The sequence below is a fragment of the Lepus europaeus genome, chromosome 2 (assembly GCF_033115175.1).
Source record: "Lepus europaeus isolate LE1 chromosome 2, mLepTim1.pri, whole genome shotgun sequence".
NCBI classification, from domain to species: Eukaryota; Metazoa; Chordata; class Mammalia; order Lagomorpha; family Leporidae; genus Lepus; species Lepus europaeus.
Window position 1 is genome coordinate 60361703 of NC_084828.1, and position 12902 is coordinate 60374604.

Here is a 12902-nt window from a genome sequence, read left to right on the forward strand (position 1 = left end):
CAAAACTTAATTCAACATTGCTAATTCAGATATGAGAAAAGGCTGGTATTAGACATTTCAGCTTTGCTGTACGGTCTCACAGAATATCAGCAATCACTCATTCAACAAAACTTACTAGATTCCAAGCACTGTGAGAAGGCCTGAGAACTGAGAGAATAAATACATCACTTTCTCTTCTCCCTCTGCCATTAGTTGTCGTCATAATATCATCATCATCATCACCATTTTTCTTGACAATATTCATTGAGTCCTTAAAATGGGCATTGGGCTATATCTGGCAGTCATATGTACATTTTCATATTTAATTATTATAAGGATCCTATGAGATCAGCACTATATAAGCTCCATTTTATATGTGAGAAAGCTGGGAATTAAAGGGCTTGAGCAGCTTCCTCAGTCTCTACTCTTAACAAGTGTTGGTGCAGGCATTTGTAAACCAGACAGTCTGACTCCAGACATGTGGCACATCTCTGCTAAGGAGTCACTGCTTTAGTGGTGAAGTCAGACTTGTAAACAGATAAATATATCAAAGAGGTAAGTGCTATAGCCTTAGAAATACAGAAGCAGAAGTGACTAACAGTGCCTGGGGGAATCAGGAAAGGCTTAAGAGACAATTTGACATAGGAGATGGGTCTTGAAATAGGAGTAGGAGTATCCAAGGCAAACAAAGGGATGAGAGTGGGAAGTACATTTCCTGCTGAAGGTGCCATGTCTGTGATGGCACTGCTGAGAAAGGCTGCCAAGGTATGTGTAGGAAATAGTGAGTGCAGCGGAGTTCACGGGAGGGTTGTGAACCGAAACTAAAGATGGGCAAACATAAAAGTGAGGATAAGAATGTCAAGAACTTCAGAGATCTTGCCAGAAAGTGTAGCCTTCAAAATGACGTTTATTCAATGACTCCAGCAGAGATTTTAAAGCAAGGAGTGACATAATCCTGCATGTGAATGAATGTGTATCTATTTGTCTGTCTGTCTTAGGATAACCAGGGAAAATCTAGAGAATGAGAGATGTAATGATACTAGTTCTAAAGTTGATGTACAGATGTGAAATATGATGAGGGACTAGGCTGGGAGTCATGACATTGCAAAGAAGGAATTTTGTTGTCCAAAGAATATTGTCATGAGGCTTCTATCTGTTTCTAGGATAAAAGGCTTTAGGCACAAAGAATTTTATTTGAAAAAAGAAGGCCTCTTAAGAGAGAACCAGACTAAGCCTCTTACTTTACTAGTATAGTTCAAGTCCATGAAACTTAGGAAGATTAAAAACATGAAATTAACTGGAGAAATAATAATAATAATAATAACAGCCACAGACTACTGTCCACACCCTAGCATCTTTCAGTACATTTGAGCCCCATAACAATTTTTAAGGATAAATACAAAGCAACTCATAACTGCATTCAACAGAGGAGTAAGCTGAAGTCAGTAACTTGGGGAAAGCCGCACAGATAATTAGAGACAGAACAGGGATTCAGAACCAGACTTGCCTGATCCCAGAGCTCACACAGCTATGCAATGCTATGTCCTGAGACTGAAACCTACATCTCCTTGCTCCTCATCCAGTGCTCTCTTCAGTAGCTATTGCTGCTTTTATCCTCCATTAAATACATTTCAAGCATCACTAGGCACACATCCCTGACTGTTTGACTATCTATACTATTGGAATTATCCTAAAGTAGCATTTATTGTGGATTCATTGTCTGACAAACACACTAAGCTAAATATTATGATGATACTTTCTAAGAGATGAGGGTTTTATGGTGAAAGAAGGAGCAAATACAAATGACATTAATATGCACCCAGAATCAGCAAATTGAAACTTTGCATGGTCTAGGCACAAAGAATCAAAGGCTATTAGAGAAACAGCTAATGTTATTCAGATTTTTCCTCTGCCAGCAGCTATCCGCATGTATCATTTTTTATGAGAAAACTGACTTCGAGTGGTATAAAATACTTTGCTCAGTGTCACACAAATGCTAAGTAAATGAGCCAGAACTCAGACTCAGGTTTATCTGACACTAAACTCAGGTTCTTAAACACTGTGAGTGGCTACAGCTATTAAAGTGATTAGGGAATGCTGAAGTCAGTCCCATGGACAGCAGAGGCTGATAAGTGCTAAACAGCCAACTTTTTTAAAAGGGAAATAAAGGAAAGCTCTGATTTGTAGTGTTGGCAATTTCCAATGTCTGTAGAAAGTACATAACTACAAATTGGCAGATTTCAAGCTGCCAACATGACATCACCGGAGACAGTGTGGGGAAGAGCTCTGCAGCCAGCTGCAGAGAGCTTCCAGCACACAACTGCACCATGGAGGAAGAGATGCTGGAACAGCGTTTTACAAGTAAAGGTGAAAAGATTTTGGAGTGTTTTTTGGAGAAAGGATAATGAATGTAGGCTTGAGTGGAGGTTAGGTGAGTTATATTCAAAGAAGACACGCAGATTGAGCTAATGGTGATTAGATGAAATAGAAAGATGGGTTTAGGATTGGCTGGGCAGTGTTAGCCTTAAGAATCACCATGCTGATGGATTAACTATTTTCTTGAAAAGAAGGCCTAAATATTGACATATACTGTTTGAAACTTTTGGCAGACACTTGTTTTAGTGACTGCTAAAACTGAAATCATACTTAAAAGGCTCAAATCAAGGCTAGTGAATCAAAAAGATTAGTCAATATGTATTTCTGGCTATTTATCTTCTTTTTTCTTTCCCTATGGCAAGGACAACAGCAGGCTGATGAAAGTGATAGATTGCTGGAAAAAGAGCCTTAGTAAAAAATATGGCAAATATATTTGAAAAGAGTTACTCAGTACTCACCTTCAAAACCTGCTTATTCCGTCAGATTGTCTGAGTGTACCTTATATTGACTTTGCATCCAGAGGAAATAAGTATATTTGCAAACACAATAGAATATCTATTTCCTCACTTTATTTCGCATCTTTCTAAACATAAAACAATACCAATGCTTCCCTTATTCCTCAGATAATTAGACCATGCATTGGATAGGGAAATGTTATTTAACAAATAATTTTCTGTTTCCCTCTAAACAAATGTAGCCCTCTAAAAGAGAAAAGGATGAGAATAAAACTAGGTTTCCCATGTTCCAAATATTTTTGTTTTTTTTCCCTCTGTTAACCAAAAGGTCTCATTGTGCACAATGCAGATGGAGAGCCACATTGGTGTTTAGAATCAATGCAAAATAATACAAGGAAAAATAAGTACATATCTGTTGGTATTGTCTGTTTGTTGGGTCATGACTTCCCATTTCTGTGAGTCTGAGATGCTGTCACCATGGTGCCCATTTGCTTCCTGATTGCAAGGTAGGACATGTGACTGCCTGGCCAATTACAGGAAGAGATCCTATTGTTCACAGTAAAATACGCAAGAAGTGACAGAGCCAAGCAAAACTTTTTCATGAGTAAAAGGATCTCCTTTCCTTTAGGATCTCAATTTTGTGGATGTAGACTCAGATGTTCAAATAGCCATCTTTTCTGTATTGAGGCAGCTGAGCTAAGCAGAGGAAATTGAGAAAATAGTCAAAGCCAAGCAAAGGTCTGTAAAACTAAGATACGGAAAGATGGACAAAGAATCTTAACAATCTTGCTCAAATGCCTGGATCCTGCTATGTCTAAATATATACATGCTTTCGAAATTCTCAGTTTTACCTGTTAAGTCACCGCCTCTCCTTTTTTTTTTTTTTCTTTTGGATAAGCTGAATGGAGTTGGATTTTTCTTGCTCTTAATTTTAAATCTCCTGACCATTACAAAAGCATAGTAAAAATTCTCACCTAATGACAGAATCTTGTTGGCTGACTGGCTGACTGGCTGGCTAAAATTACACAAATAATATTTCCCTGATTTAAAAATATGAATGGCAGACAGGATGGGGACATAGTGAGAGGTAAATTTCTTTTTGGCCAATATTTTAAGATATGTTAATTTATTCTATTTTGTTTCTATGATCTATGACTCATCACTTTTTGGATATTTGTTTCTTTCATTGGCACACAGACCATCATATACTCATTCCTTCATTCATAAATTATCATGAGTTCATGTTAAGTTTATAGAAAGCAGGCAAAAGACGGTATTAAGTTGGGAGAAGAGGAAAGGAGAAAGGAGCTGTTCATCATTTTCAAACTGGAAGGACAGGTTAATACTAGAATAAGTTTTTTTCATCTTAAATTTCACATCAGGAATTTATGTGGATGGAGAAGAGCCTTCTCAAGATAGAAAAACTGGTTAATGTACTTAGAAAAGAATCTCCAAAGAGTGTCATTCTGAATTAATTTTCTTAGACTAAAAGACATTTTAAAATAGTGCATGATTCAGATTATACCTTAGATTTCTCGGGGCTGACACAACTATTGATTTCAAGATTAAATGGACACTAAATTCAACCCCTAAAGCAAAGAAATATCAAGGATCAGCTTGGAAAGGGTACACAAAGTAGAGATCATACCAATTAGCCTCATTGAGAAGGTGGCTCTTAGGTACTCAGATCTTTTTCCCTCAGTAGCAGTTGTGTCATCTTCTACTTCATTTCTTCCCTACTATTATCTCCAGCTACTAGATGGAATATTTCACGCTATAACCTGGGTGTCATTCTCTATAACAAGACAAGTCATTTGACTTGAAAGATGTATCAATAAACTAGCATCAATATATTTTTAAAACCAGAATAATGGCCAAAAGCATTTAATCTACCTCTTTGACAGCTATAACACTACATAGATTATGGGGGCCTTGTTGAAAGAATGTATATGTTTATAAATGTTTTTGCACATTGGCCTATACAGCTGTTTTAATATGTTTTGCATTTTCTCACAATCTTTTCACCTTGAGATCAATTATTAAGTGAATTTCTTGCCCTTACAAAGAAAACTAAACACATTAAACACCTCCAGGTAATGTTAAAATGCTGGACATTAAATTAAATTAAATATTTGTCCTAAAGCACTGTTAGCTGAATACATTATGAATCATCTATGTTTGTGGAATACACTGCTTAGAATTATAACTTTGCCAAATTCACCCTGTAGAGAACAAAGTATAAAGAACATTGAGGCTTAAAACCTTTAATACTGAACTAAGTCTGTAGACTTTGCAATATTGGTACTGCACCTATAATCATGCCTTAGTGAAATGTTATATAGAACATTATTCAGAATGCTTGCTCTGAAAAGAGTTTTTATAAATGCATGTATTTGAGATTGATTAATGCTGTCTGATATACATCAGATCTTATTATTATTCCTAGAGTTTGACTTAAAAGTTACAGAGTGTCTTGTATATTTGCTCTACTTGAAAGTGCTATATTTGCATTTAAACAAGAAGGGTACCCATAACAGTGAATTCTGGTTAAGGGTTTGGCTCCTAGGACCTCCATTACTTCATCTGTCATTTGAGATACTTAGATTAGCTCAGTGGTTTTTCTGACTACAGGAGGTGGTGAACCTCTCGCTACATATCAAACTTCAGCAAAACAGATCCATCTTATCAGTTTATTAATTATTTTGCATTATAACATATTATTCATTGATATTATCATGAATTCATGGCTTCACTATTAATCAAATATTATCATGTGCCAGCTCTGTGTCTATCTATTTTCGAAATAAAGCAGAAGATAAAACAAATGAAAAATATGAACTTATTGAGCATTGATTATAGCAAAGAAAGGAATATCATCAAAATCCTTAAACAAAGTATATATTATGCTAGAAGACGATAGGTTATAATGGAGAAAAATGAAGCAGGAAAGGGAGATAAGGAATTTGGGGGTTAGGGAGTTAAATTTTAAATAATTGTTCATGGAAGGCTCAATAAGAGTGAGTAACAAGTATTTGAGCAAAAGTATTAAAAGAAGTGATGGAGCCAGTCACATCAATGGCTGAAGAAAAAAATTTCCAGGTAGCAAAAACAGAAAGAGCAAAGTCCCTGAGATGTGAGTACATTAGGTATATTTAGGAATATTGAGGAGATCGTTATAGCTGAATCAAACCAGAGTCATCCCTATCATAGAAGAAAGTTTGCTTTCAAATACTCACTAATAACATTTATTTAAATTACTCTTTTTAAATTTTCATTTAAATGAAAGTTTCCTTCCCCCAAATGCCTGCAACAGCTGGGAGCTGGGCCAGGACAAAGCCAGCACCTGTTATCAATCAGGGGTCTCCTAGAGGTGGTGGCAGGAACCCCAGTATATGAGCCATCACCTGCTGCCTCCCAGGGTGCCCATTAGCAAGGAATCTAGATTAGAAGAGGAGTTGGGACAAGAACCAGGTAACCACATGGGATGCAGGAATCTTAACCACTGAGCTAAATGTCTGCCCCTGAAATTACTTGTAAGGCCCTGAAAAGCACTAGGATTCTAAAGTTCTTTCTTATATTACATAATCAATGAGCCTTGATTCAGTGTTATTAATCCTTTTTCCTAATTAACAAGTCTTTGCTCTTCAAGGATTATACATTTATCCAAGAATTGCTTCTTAATACTTTCTTGTGAACTCAACTATCTTATTTATTATAGGAGAAAATAGTATGGGTAACTGGGGCCTTATACATAATTAATTTGACTTTCTAGAAGTCCATTAGATGCATGGTGATTTCCTTGTTTTAAATATGAAATATATTTTATGTTTTACCATTACTATATCTTCACCTCATATTCCTAAATGGAATTATTATTGATGACAATGACTAGTAAATATCTGACAAGGCTAATAGAGATTACTAGGGTGCATCTTGAAAATACTTAATCAAGTTGAAGTTTCTTTAAAGACATCAAACATTTGAATAACCATACTCTGAGTCATTTTCTACTTTCCAAAAAACTAAGTGAGACACTTAGTTCAGTTAAAAAGCTGAAAATATACTGTGACCTTTGAGGAGAAACTCTCAAGTTGTAGGGTAATCCCAGACTGTTATGCTTTGTGATTGTATTTTTATGCATCTACTGAAATCAGTAATGAACTAAGAGTTTTGATATACTAAGTTTTTGACATCCACTTTATATGGTGTAAGTTTCATAGTAAAATTTCCTAGCTAGATTCTTTTCCCATTGCTCATGTCTGAGACAAGAAGGAAAATGACTAAGTGGATTTCTAGTTCTACTGAAATAACAAGGAACATCTTTTTGTGCCCAGACATTGAGCGTCTGAAACAAGAACTTAATGTTTACCATAGACTTTGAAGTTCTTTGATCTTCTGAACTCCAGTGATATATATTTATTAGCTAGTATCATTGAAAATATAAGTTACAGAATGTTATTAATTCAATGACTAACATTAGTATCAGCAATTGACATTATAGGATAAATTCAAAGGGCATATTCTTAGAAAGTCAAATACTCATTTCTCTTCATAGTGATATTTAGAAGTGATTTGGAAAGCATTTTTTGTTTTAAAGCTTTGGATCCTGAAGTAAAAGTCTTATCTTATACATAAGTAATTTGTTCCTCTTTAACAGTTTTATATCATCCAAGAATTAATATAAATCCCACTTAGCCCCTACTTTAATCTGTGTCATCAGTGCATTAGCCCAGGCCCTTGCTTAGAAAAGTCACTTAGGAGTTTTACTAATCAATCTTTTATTCTCAGCTTTGGGCTTTGGGTTTTATTCTCTGTGATGGCAACTTTTTTTTTTTTTACTGTCATGTTTCTCTTATAGATTGTTTTCTCAATTTATATTCCAAAGTCCTCACTGTAGTGACTAAGACTTGATCCCTTTTCTTTGCTTTCCTAAACTTAATTCATCCAAGTTCAATTATTCAAGAACCAATAGAACCCCTTTCATCCCTTCTTATCATTACCCCTTATAAATTCAAGTTTGTGTGAGGGTACATATTTTTTAAAGAACTCCTTCTCACTATGTAGAATTCACTTTAAAATGTGGCTGGAGTGCTCTATCTACTTGCAAAGTATGACTACATGTATGTATTCACCAATGAGGAGGAACAAGGTGAAGAACACGAGCCAAATGTTGTTGAATTGCATGCAGTTTTGTTCAAAAATTGGGGGGGGGGGCACGCAAAAACACTATGACATATGGTGTTGAAGAGCAAATGTCTTCAGCTTCCAAAATCATCTTTGGTGAAATCACATCCCTAGTCAGAAATTTTTTAAGCCAACCTGGGAAAAAAATCACTTTCATATTTCAAATGCTCACATGCCTTAGCTGGCTATGTTGTCCCATAATGCTGGGGTTAATGTTTTAGTACAGAACAAAGGGTCCTGACTTGAACACTGGGGCTCCTGAGTTCTGATCTCAACAGGCCCCAAGTAGGATCTGCCTACTGTGCTGTATCACTGCTTGGAGCATACTGTCCTGATTGATGATGCATTCTTTTATATTTAAAATGCAAAGCTCTTCTTACGTTCCAGGTAACATGAAATATTTCTCCCCTGGCTGAACATTATTCATTTTACCTCCTGCAGTCAGAAGTACCCATCATGAGGCTCTGATGCATGACTAAACTCTCTGATAAATATCATTGGGATACTATGTATCCTCGGTTGTAACAAAAGTGAGTGCCATCCAGATGGCAGCTGGAAACACTCTTCCACTTAAGAACAAAGTAAGATGGATCCAATCTCCCATTACCTAGATTTTGAGAGGCATGTACTCCCGTTTCATTGTATTATTTTGTGGAGATTACATTTTAATGTTTGTTTCTAACTCTGAACTCTTGCTTATGCTGCATTATTTCAGTTTAGAAAAGGTCTTGTCATCTCATATGCACCATACGTCGCCCGTGCAAATTGAGTATACTGCTTTATTAATTTCGTCAAGGAAAATGTGTTTGAGGGAAGCCTATTTTATTAAAGTTTTGGAAAGATGCAGGAATTTATATTAAAAGCACAAATGCATAGCTATACACCTCTAATGGGCAAAGTGGACACTGATGAGCAAAGGTTACCAGGAGCTCAGTTCTAGAAGCAGAGTGCCTGTGGTACAAGTCTGAATTTATCATTTCTGTGAATCATTGTGTGACCTTGTGAAAGTTCCTTCATATTTTTGAATATCTGTTCCTTCATGAGTGATATGAAAATGAAAATAACAATTAATTCATAAAATTTTTTCATAGGGGATTATGTCCATTCATTCCTATAAATTGCTGAGAGTAACCCAACATGCAATAAGTTCTCAATAAGTCTTGCTAATAAACTAATTTAAAAATATTTACAGGCTTTTAACCATGCCAAACTCCAGCTTGTATGATTGAGCTCTCTTTCCTTCTCTTTTCAGAATCCTGCCACATTCCCCTGTCAAATTATTATTGCAGTTTTTATGGTTTTGTTGACTATAGAGCAGCTTTACCATTATTTTTATGGTTTTAGCTATATACCATCAACAATCTTTACAGTTATTATCCCAACTGGCTATTAAGTCATCTTCCTAAACTAGAACATATTGTTCTCCAAAAGGAATTCTAGGAGCCATGGATTATACATAAATATATTTATTATACACACAGAGATATGTACATATAATCAGGTGATTCCAGAGTTGCAGTGTGTTCAATATCCTTAACTCATATAATGTATATTCACCCAATTTAGCTGCACAGTTTTGAAAGTGGCATTGTATTGTGACATCACACTTCAGTGTTGAGAGACTGACTCTTACTCAAGGTCACTCACTGAGTAAGTGCAGAATAGGAATTCTAAAAAGGCTTTGTCTACACCCCCAAAGCCCTAGGGCCTTCTGTACCCATCAGTTATCTCTGTGATCTCATTTAATCTCAACTACAATCCTGTGAAGTTAGCACTTTCGGTATCATTGGAGGATTAGAGAGATTGAGTTGTCCAAGACCACACGGTTAATAAGTATCAGAGACAGTCTCTGTTTCACCAATCTACTTTTAAACAATTAGGCTTATTAATTCCCACCCCAAATACAAAGGTCAGATAGAGTCTGCAGATCCAGGTTAAACAAATCGTTAGGATGTTATGCTCTAACACAAGCCATTTAGAGGCACAGTTAAAAAGAAAAACAATTCCCAAATGGGATTCTGCAGGATCCCATGGGAATGCTAACAGTCCAGGCAAACTTAGCTCACAGAATACAGAGCTAAAAGGTGTTTGCTCTCTAGCATTAGCCTTCTTGTTGATGTTAAACCCAAGGGGAGCAACTAAATTTGAGAGTAAAAATATTAAGAGCTCTCTACCTTAGAATACTGTTACTGTTAGGAGAACCGGAAGAACAAGACAGGCAGGCTTTTGAGAAAAATCACAGCTGAAGAGGAAGCTCATAGTTTCGAGCACGGAAAGATAAAGGATTCACAGACTGCGTGTTGGTGTGCGGAGGGGGTGGGAGTGCTAGGGTTCTGTTTCCCTTCAGCTTCTTGCCGTCCCCACACCCTCAACCCCAATCTGGCTGGCGACTCTCAGCCTTTTGACGGAAGCCCAGGACGTGACTGTTACTAGTTGCTATTCCCTGTTGAAGATCAGCCCCCACACAAGGGTGATCCTGGGACGCACGTAAGACTGTTTAGTACCCCCGGAGAGGAGTCTCAGGGACCAAAATTTTCTTACGCTTCGGGGAAGGGAGTTGTGGTCGCGCATCCCTGATTTAGAATCGCTTTAGGGTTCCACAGCTCCACCTCGGCGTTCTGGAGAAAACCCTCCCTTCGAGCTCTGAGCTCTGTGCCTGATCTGAAAGCCACACAGGTTCCCCCCCTACGTTCCGCCTCGGGAGGTGGCTCAATCTTCAGAAATTGCCTGAGACGCCTGTCCATCTGTTGGGGCGCCTGGCTTTCTGGAACGCGCCAGGAGGAGCTTGGTTTTTAATCTGAGTAATTTGAGGACGTTCTGTTTGTCACTTAAAAAAAAAAAAATCACCACTTAATTCGAAGTAACAGCGGCGCGGCGCGCGCTCTAGATCTGTAGACGTTGGGAAAATCAGTGACAGAGTAAGGTCTACAATTTCCTGATTCAATTGCCCCGGGGGAAAAAAAGCCAGGCTCTTCTCGGTGCGGAGCGGCGAACTGCGGTGGGTGGGCTGCCAGGAAGGGAGGCTGAGAGCCAGGGCCGGGGGCTTGCATGGGGCGGCGGCGTCTGAGCAGCTACCGGAGAGTCAGGGCAGGACCCGGGATGCCCGGGACACCCAGCGGCTGTCCCCGCTAGCTCTCAGGAGTTTCCTTCTTTCCCATTTCTCCTGCCCCTTTGCTCCCCTGGACCCAAAGCGCCCTGCCCCACTAGCCTTCACAGGAGGGCAAGGCTGCAACCGCGCGGAAAGTCCAGGATGAGCGAGGCAGTGGGTGGGGCTTCTGGGGGCAAGAAAAGAGCAGTCTGGCTTTTCCAAGCTTGGCGAGGCTGCGTGGGCAGAGGGAAGAGGCCGTGTGGTGACGGCGCGGGTAACGCCACGGGAAGTGTCGCTCCCTGAGACCCAGCCAGGCGCGCGCGGCTCCCGCGCCTGCCGATTGGCGGGGGTGGCCTAGGGGGCGGACCTTTCCGAGAGCGGGAAGCTCCGCCCCCTGGCGCGCTCGGGCAGGGGCGCACGGTTCTCCCCGCCCCAGCCAGAGTCCCGGCGCTGGGCTGCGTCTCCGACTCGGTCCTGCAGCGCCTCTAGGCTGCGGATCGGCGCTCCAACCACCTGCTCGGCGCTGCTCCGGGGGAAGCGGAGAGGCGACTGGAGAAGAGGGAGGGGCGGGGGAGGCGGAGAGAGGCCGCTTACACACGCCTCCCGCTCCCTCCACTCAGAGCAGCCCGGAGACCGCTGCCGCCGCTCGCTCAGCCTCCGCCGCCGCTGCCACCTGAGGAGACCCGCAGAGCCCCGCCGTCGCCCCCGGCCGCTCCCTCGCTCCGGGCTTCCTTTTGCACGCTGCAACTACCATTATTAGTCTCGCCGCACGGGAAGGAAACTACAAGAAGAAGACACCCGCCGAAAAGAACCAGGAACACCTTTCCCTATTACTCCAGTGTCTCGCGGAAAGAGAGGGCGCCGGTGCGGGAAGGAGCGCCCGGAGAGACCGAGGGCGAGTGCTGACTGGGAGGGAGGAGTCGGGGTCCCGGGAGGTGGAAAGTTGCGAGCGACAGAAAGCCCAAGGTGCAGCGCCACAGCCCAGAGGGACAGTGTGTCTGGGCGCAGAGACTCTGCCCCTTGCGTGGGGACCCGCGAGCGCGCGGGCACCGCGGGGCGCGGGACGACGCCCCCTCCTGCGGCGTGGACTCTGTCAGTGCCCCCCTCCCCCGAGAAGGAGGAGGAATATGGCATCCGAGGCTGCCCCCTCCTGCCGTCTGGTCTTCTGCCTCCTGATCTCCGCCGCAGTCCTCAGGCCAGGTGAGCAAAGGGCCTTGGAGCAGCCCCGAACGACGTGGGCTGGGGGCAGGTCCCTAAAGGCCCGGGCCCCGGCCTCGCGCTCGCCGGGCTGTGCGCCCAGGCGCGTGGGGGAGGTACGGGGACGGCCCGTCCGGACGCACAGCCAGCCCCGGGCTCAGTCCCCTGGGTCGCACCTTTGGTCTCGGCTGGGCGGCCCAAGTTTGGGCATCGGACAAGGGGGCCTGGAAACCTCTCCAGGAACTTTGGGTGCGGCCGGGATCGAGGCTGCCGGAGTCCGCGGGCAGGATCGCCCGGCTCTTCCCTGGTCCCTGGGGCAGCGGGCGGGCAGCCGGCTCTCACCTTCCCACCGTTTCTCCCGTCTCTGGGCGGCAAAGTCCACGCTGCTGCGCCCCGGGCAGTTTTCCTTTCGTTTAGCTGTCGGATGAAATAACTACCCGCACTTTTTCGTATAATTCCCCTAGTAACTTCCCCTTGCTTTGAGATGAGGAAGGACTGGGAGGGGTAGGGGAGAAAAAAAGGACTTTTGTCTCCCCCCCGCCCCCCCTTGAAAAAACGTGGTTCCATTATCCGGGTGGGAGGTGAGCGTGTGGGGGTGACTGCAGGCAACCCACGCAGCCTGA

At 41.7% G+C, this 12902-nt stretch overlaps 1 protein-coding gene across 3 annotated transcripts in view; it reads left to right on the plus strand.

The window, feature by feature from the left end:
* Positions 1-11557: 11557 nt before the first annotated feature.
* The window catches only part of ALCAM (activated leukocyte cell adhesion molecule), a 212791-nt gene continuing 211446 nt past the window's right edge, over positions 11558-12902 (plus strand). The window contains exon 1 of one of the 3 annotated variants that reach the window (XM_062207469.1): positions 11558-12282. In XM_062207469.1, the coding sequence (XP_062063453.1) occupies positions 12210-12282 (73 nt within the window). In that variant the 5' untranslated portion in view covers positions 11558-12209. The remainder of the gene's footprint in view (positions 12283-12902) is intronic. The other 2 variants (XM_062207459.1, XM_062207450.1) reach the window with 2 other exon arrangements.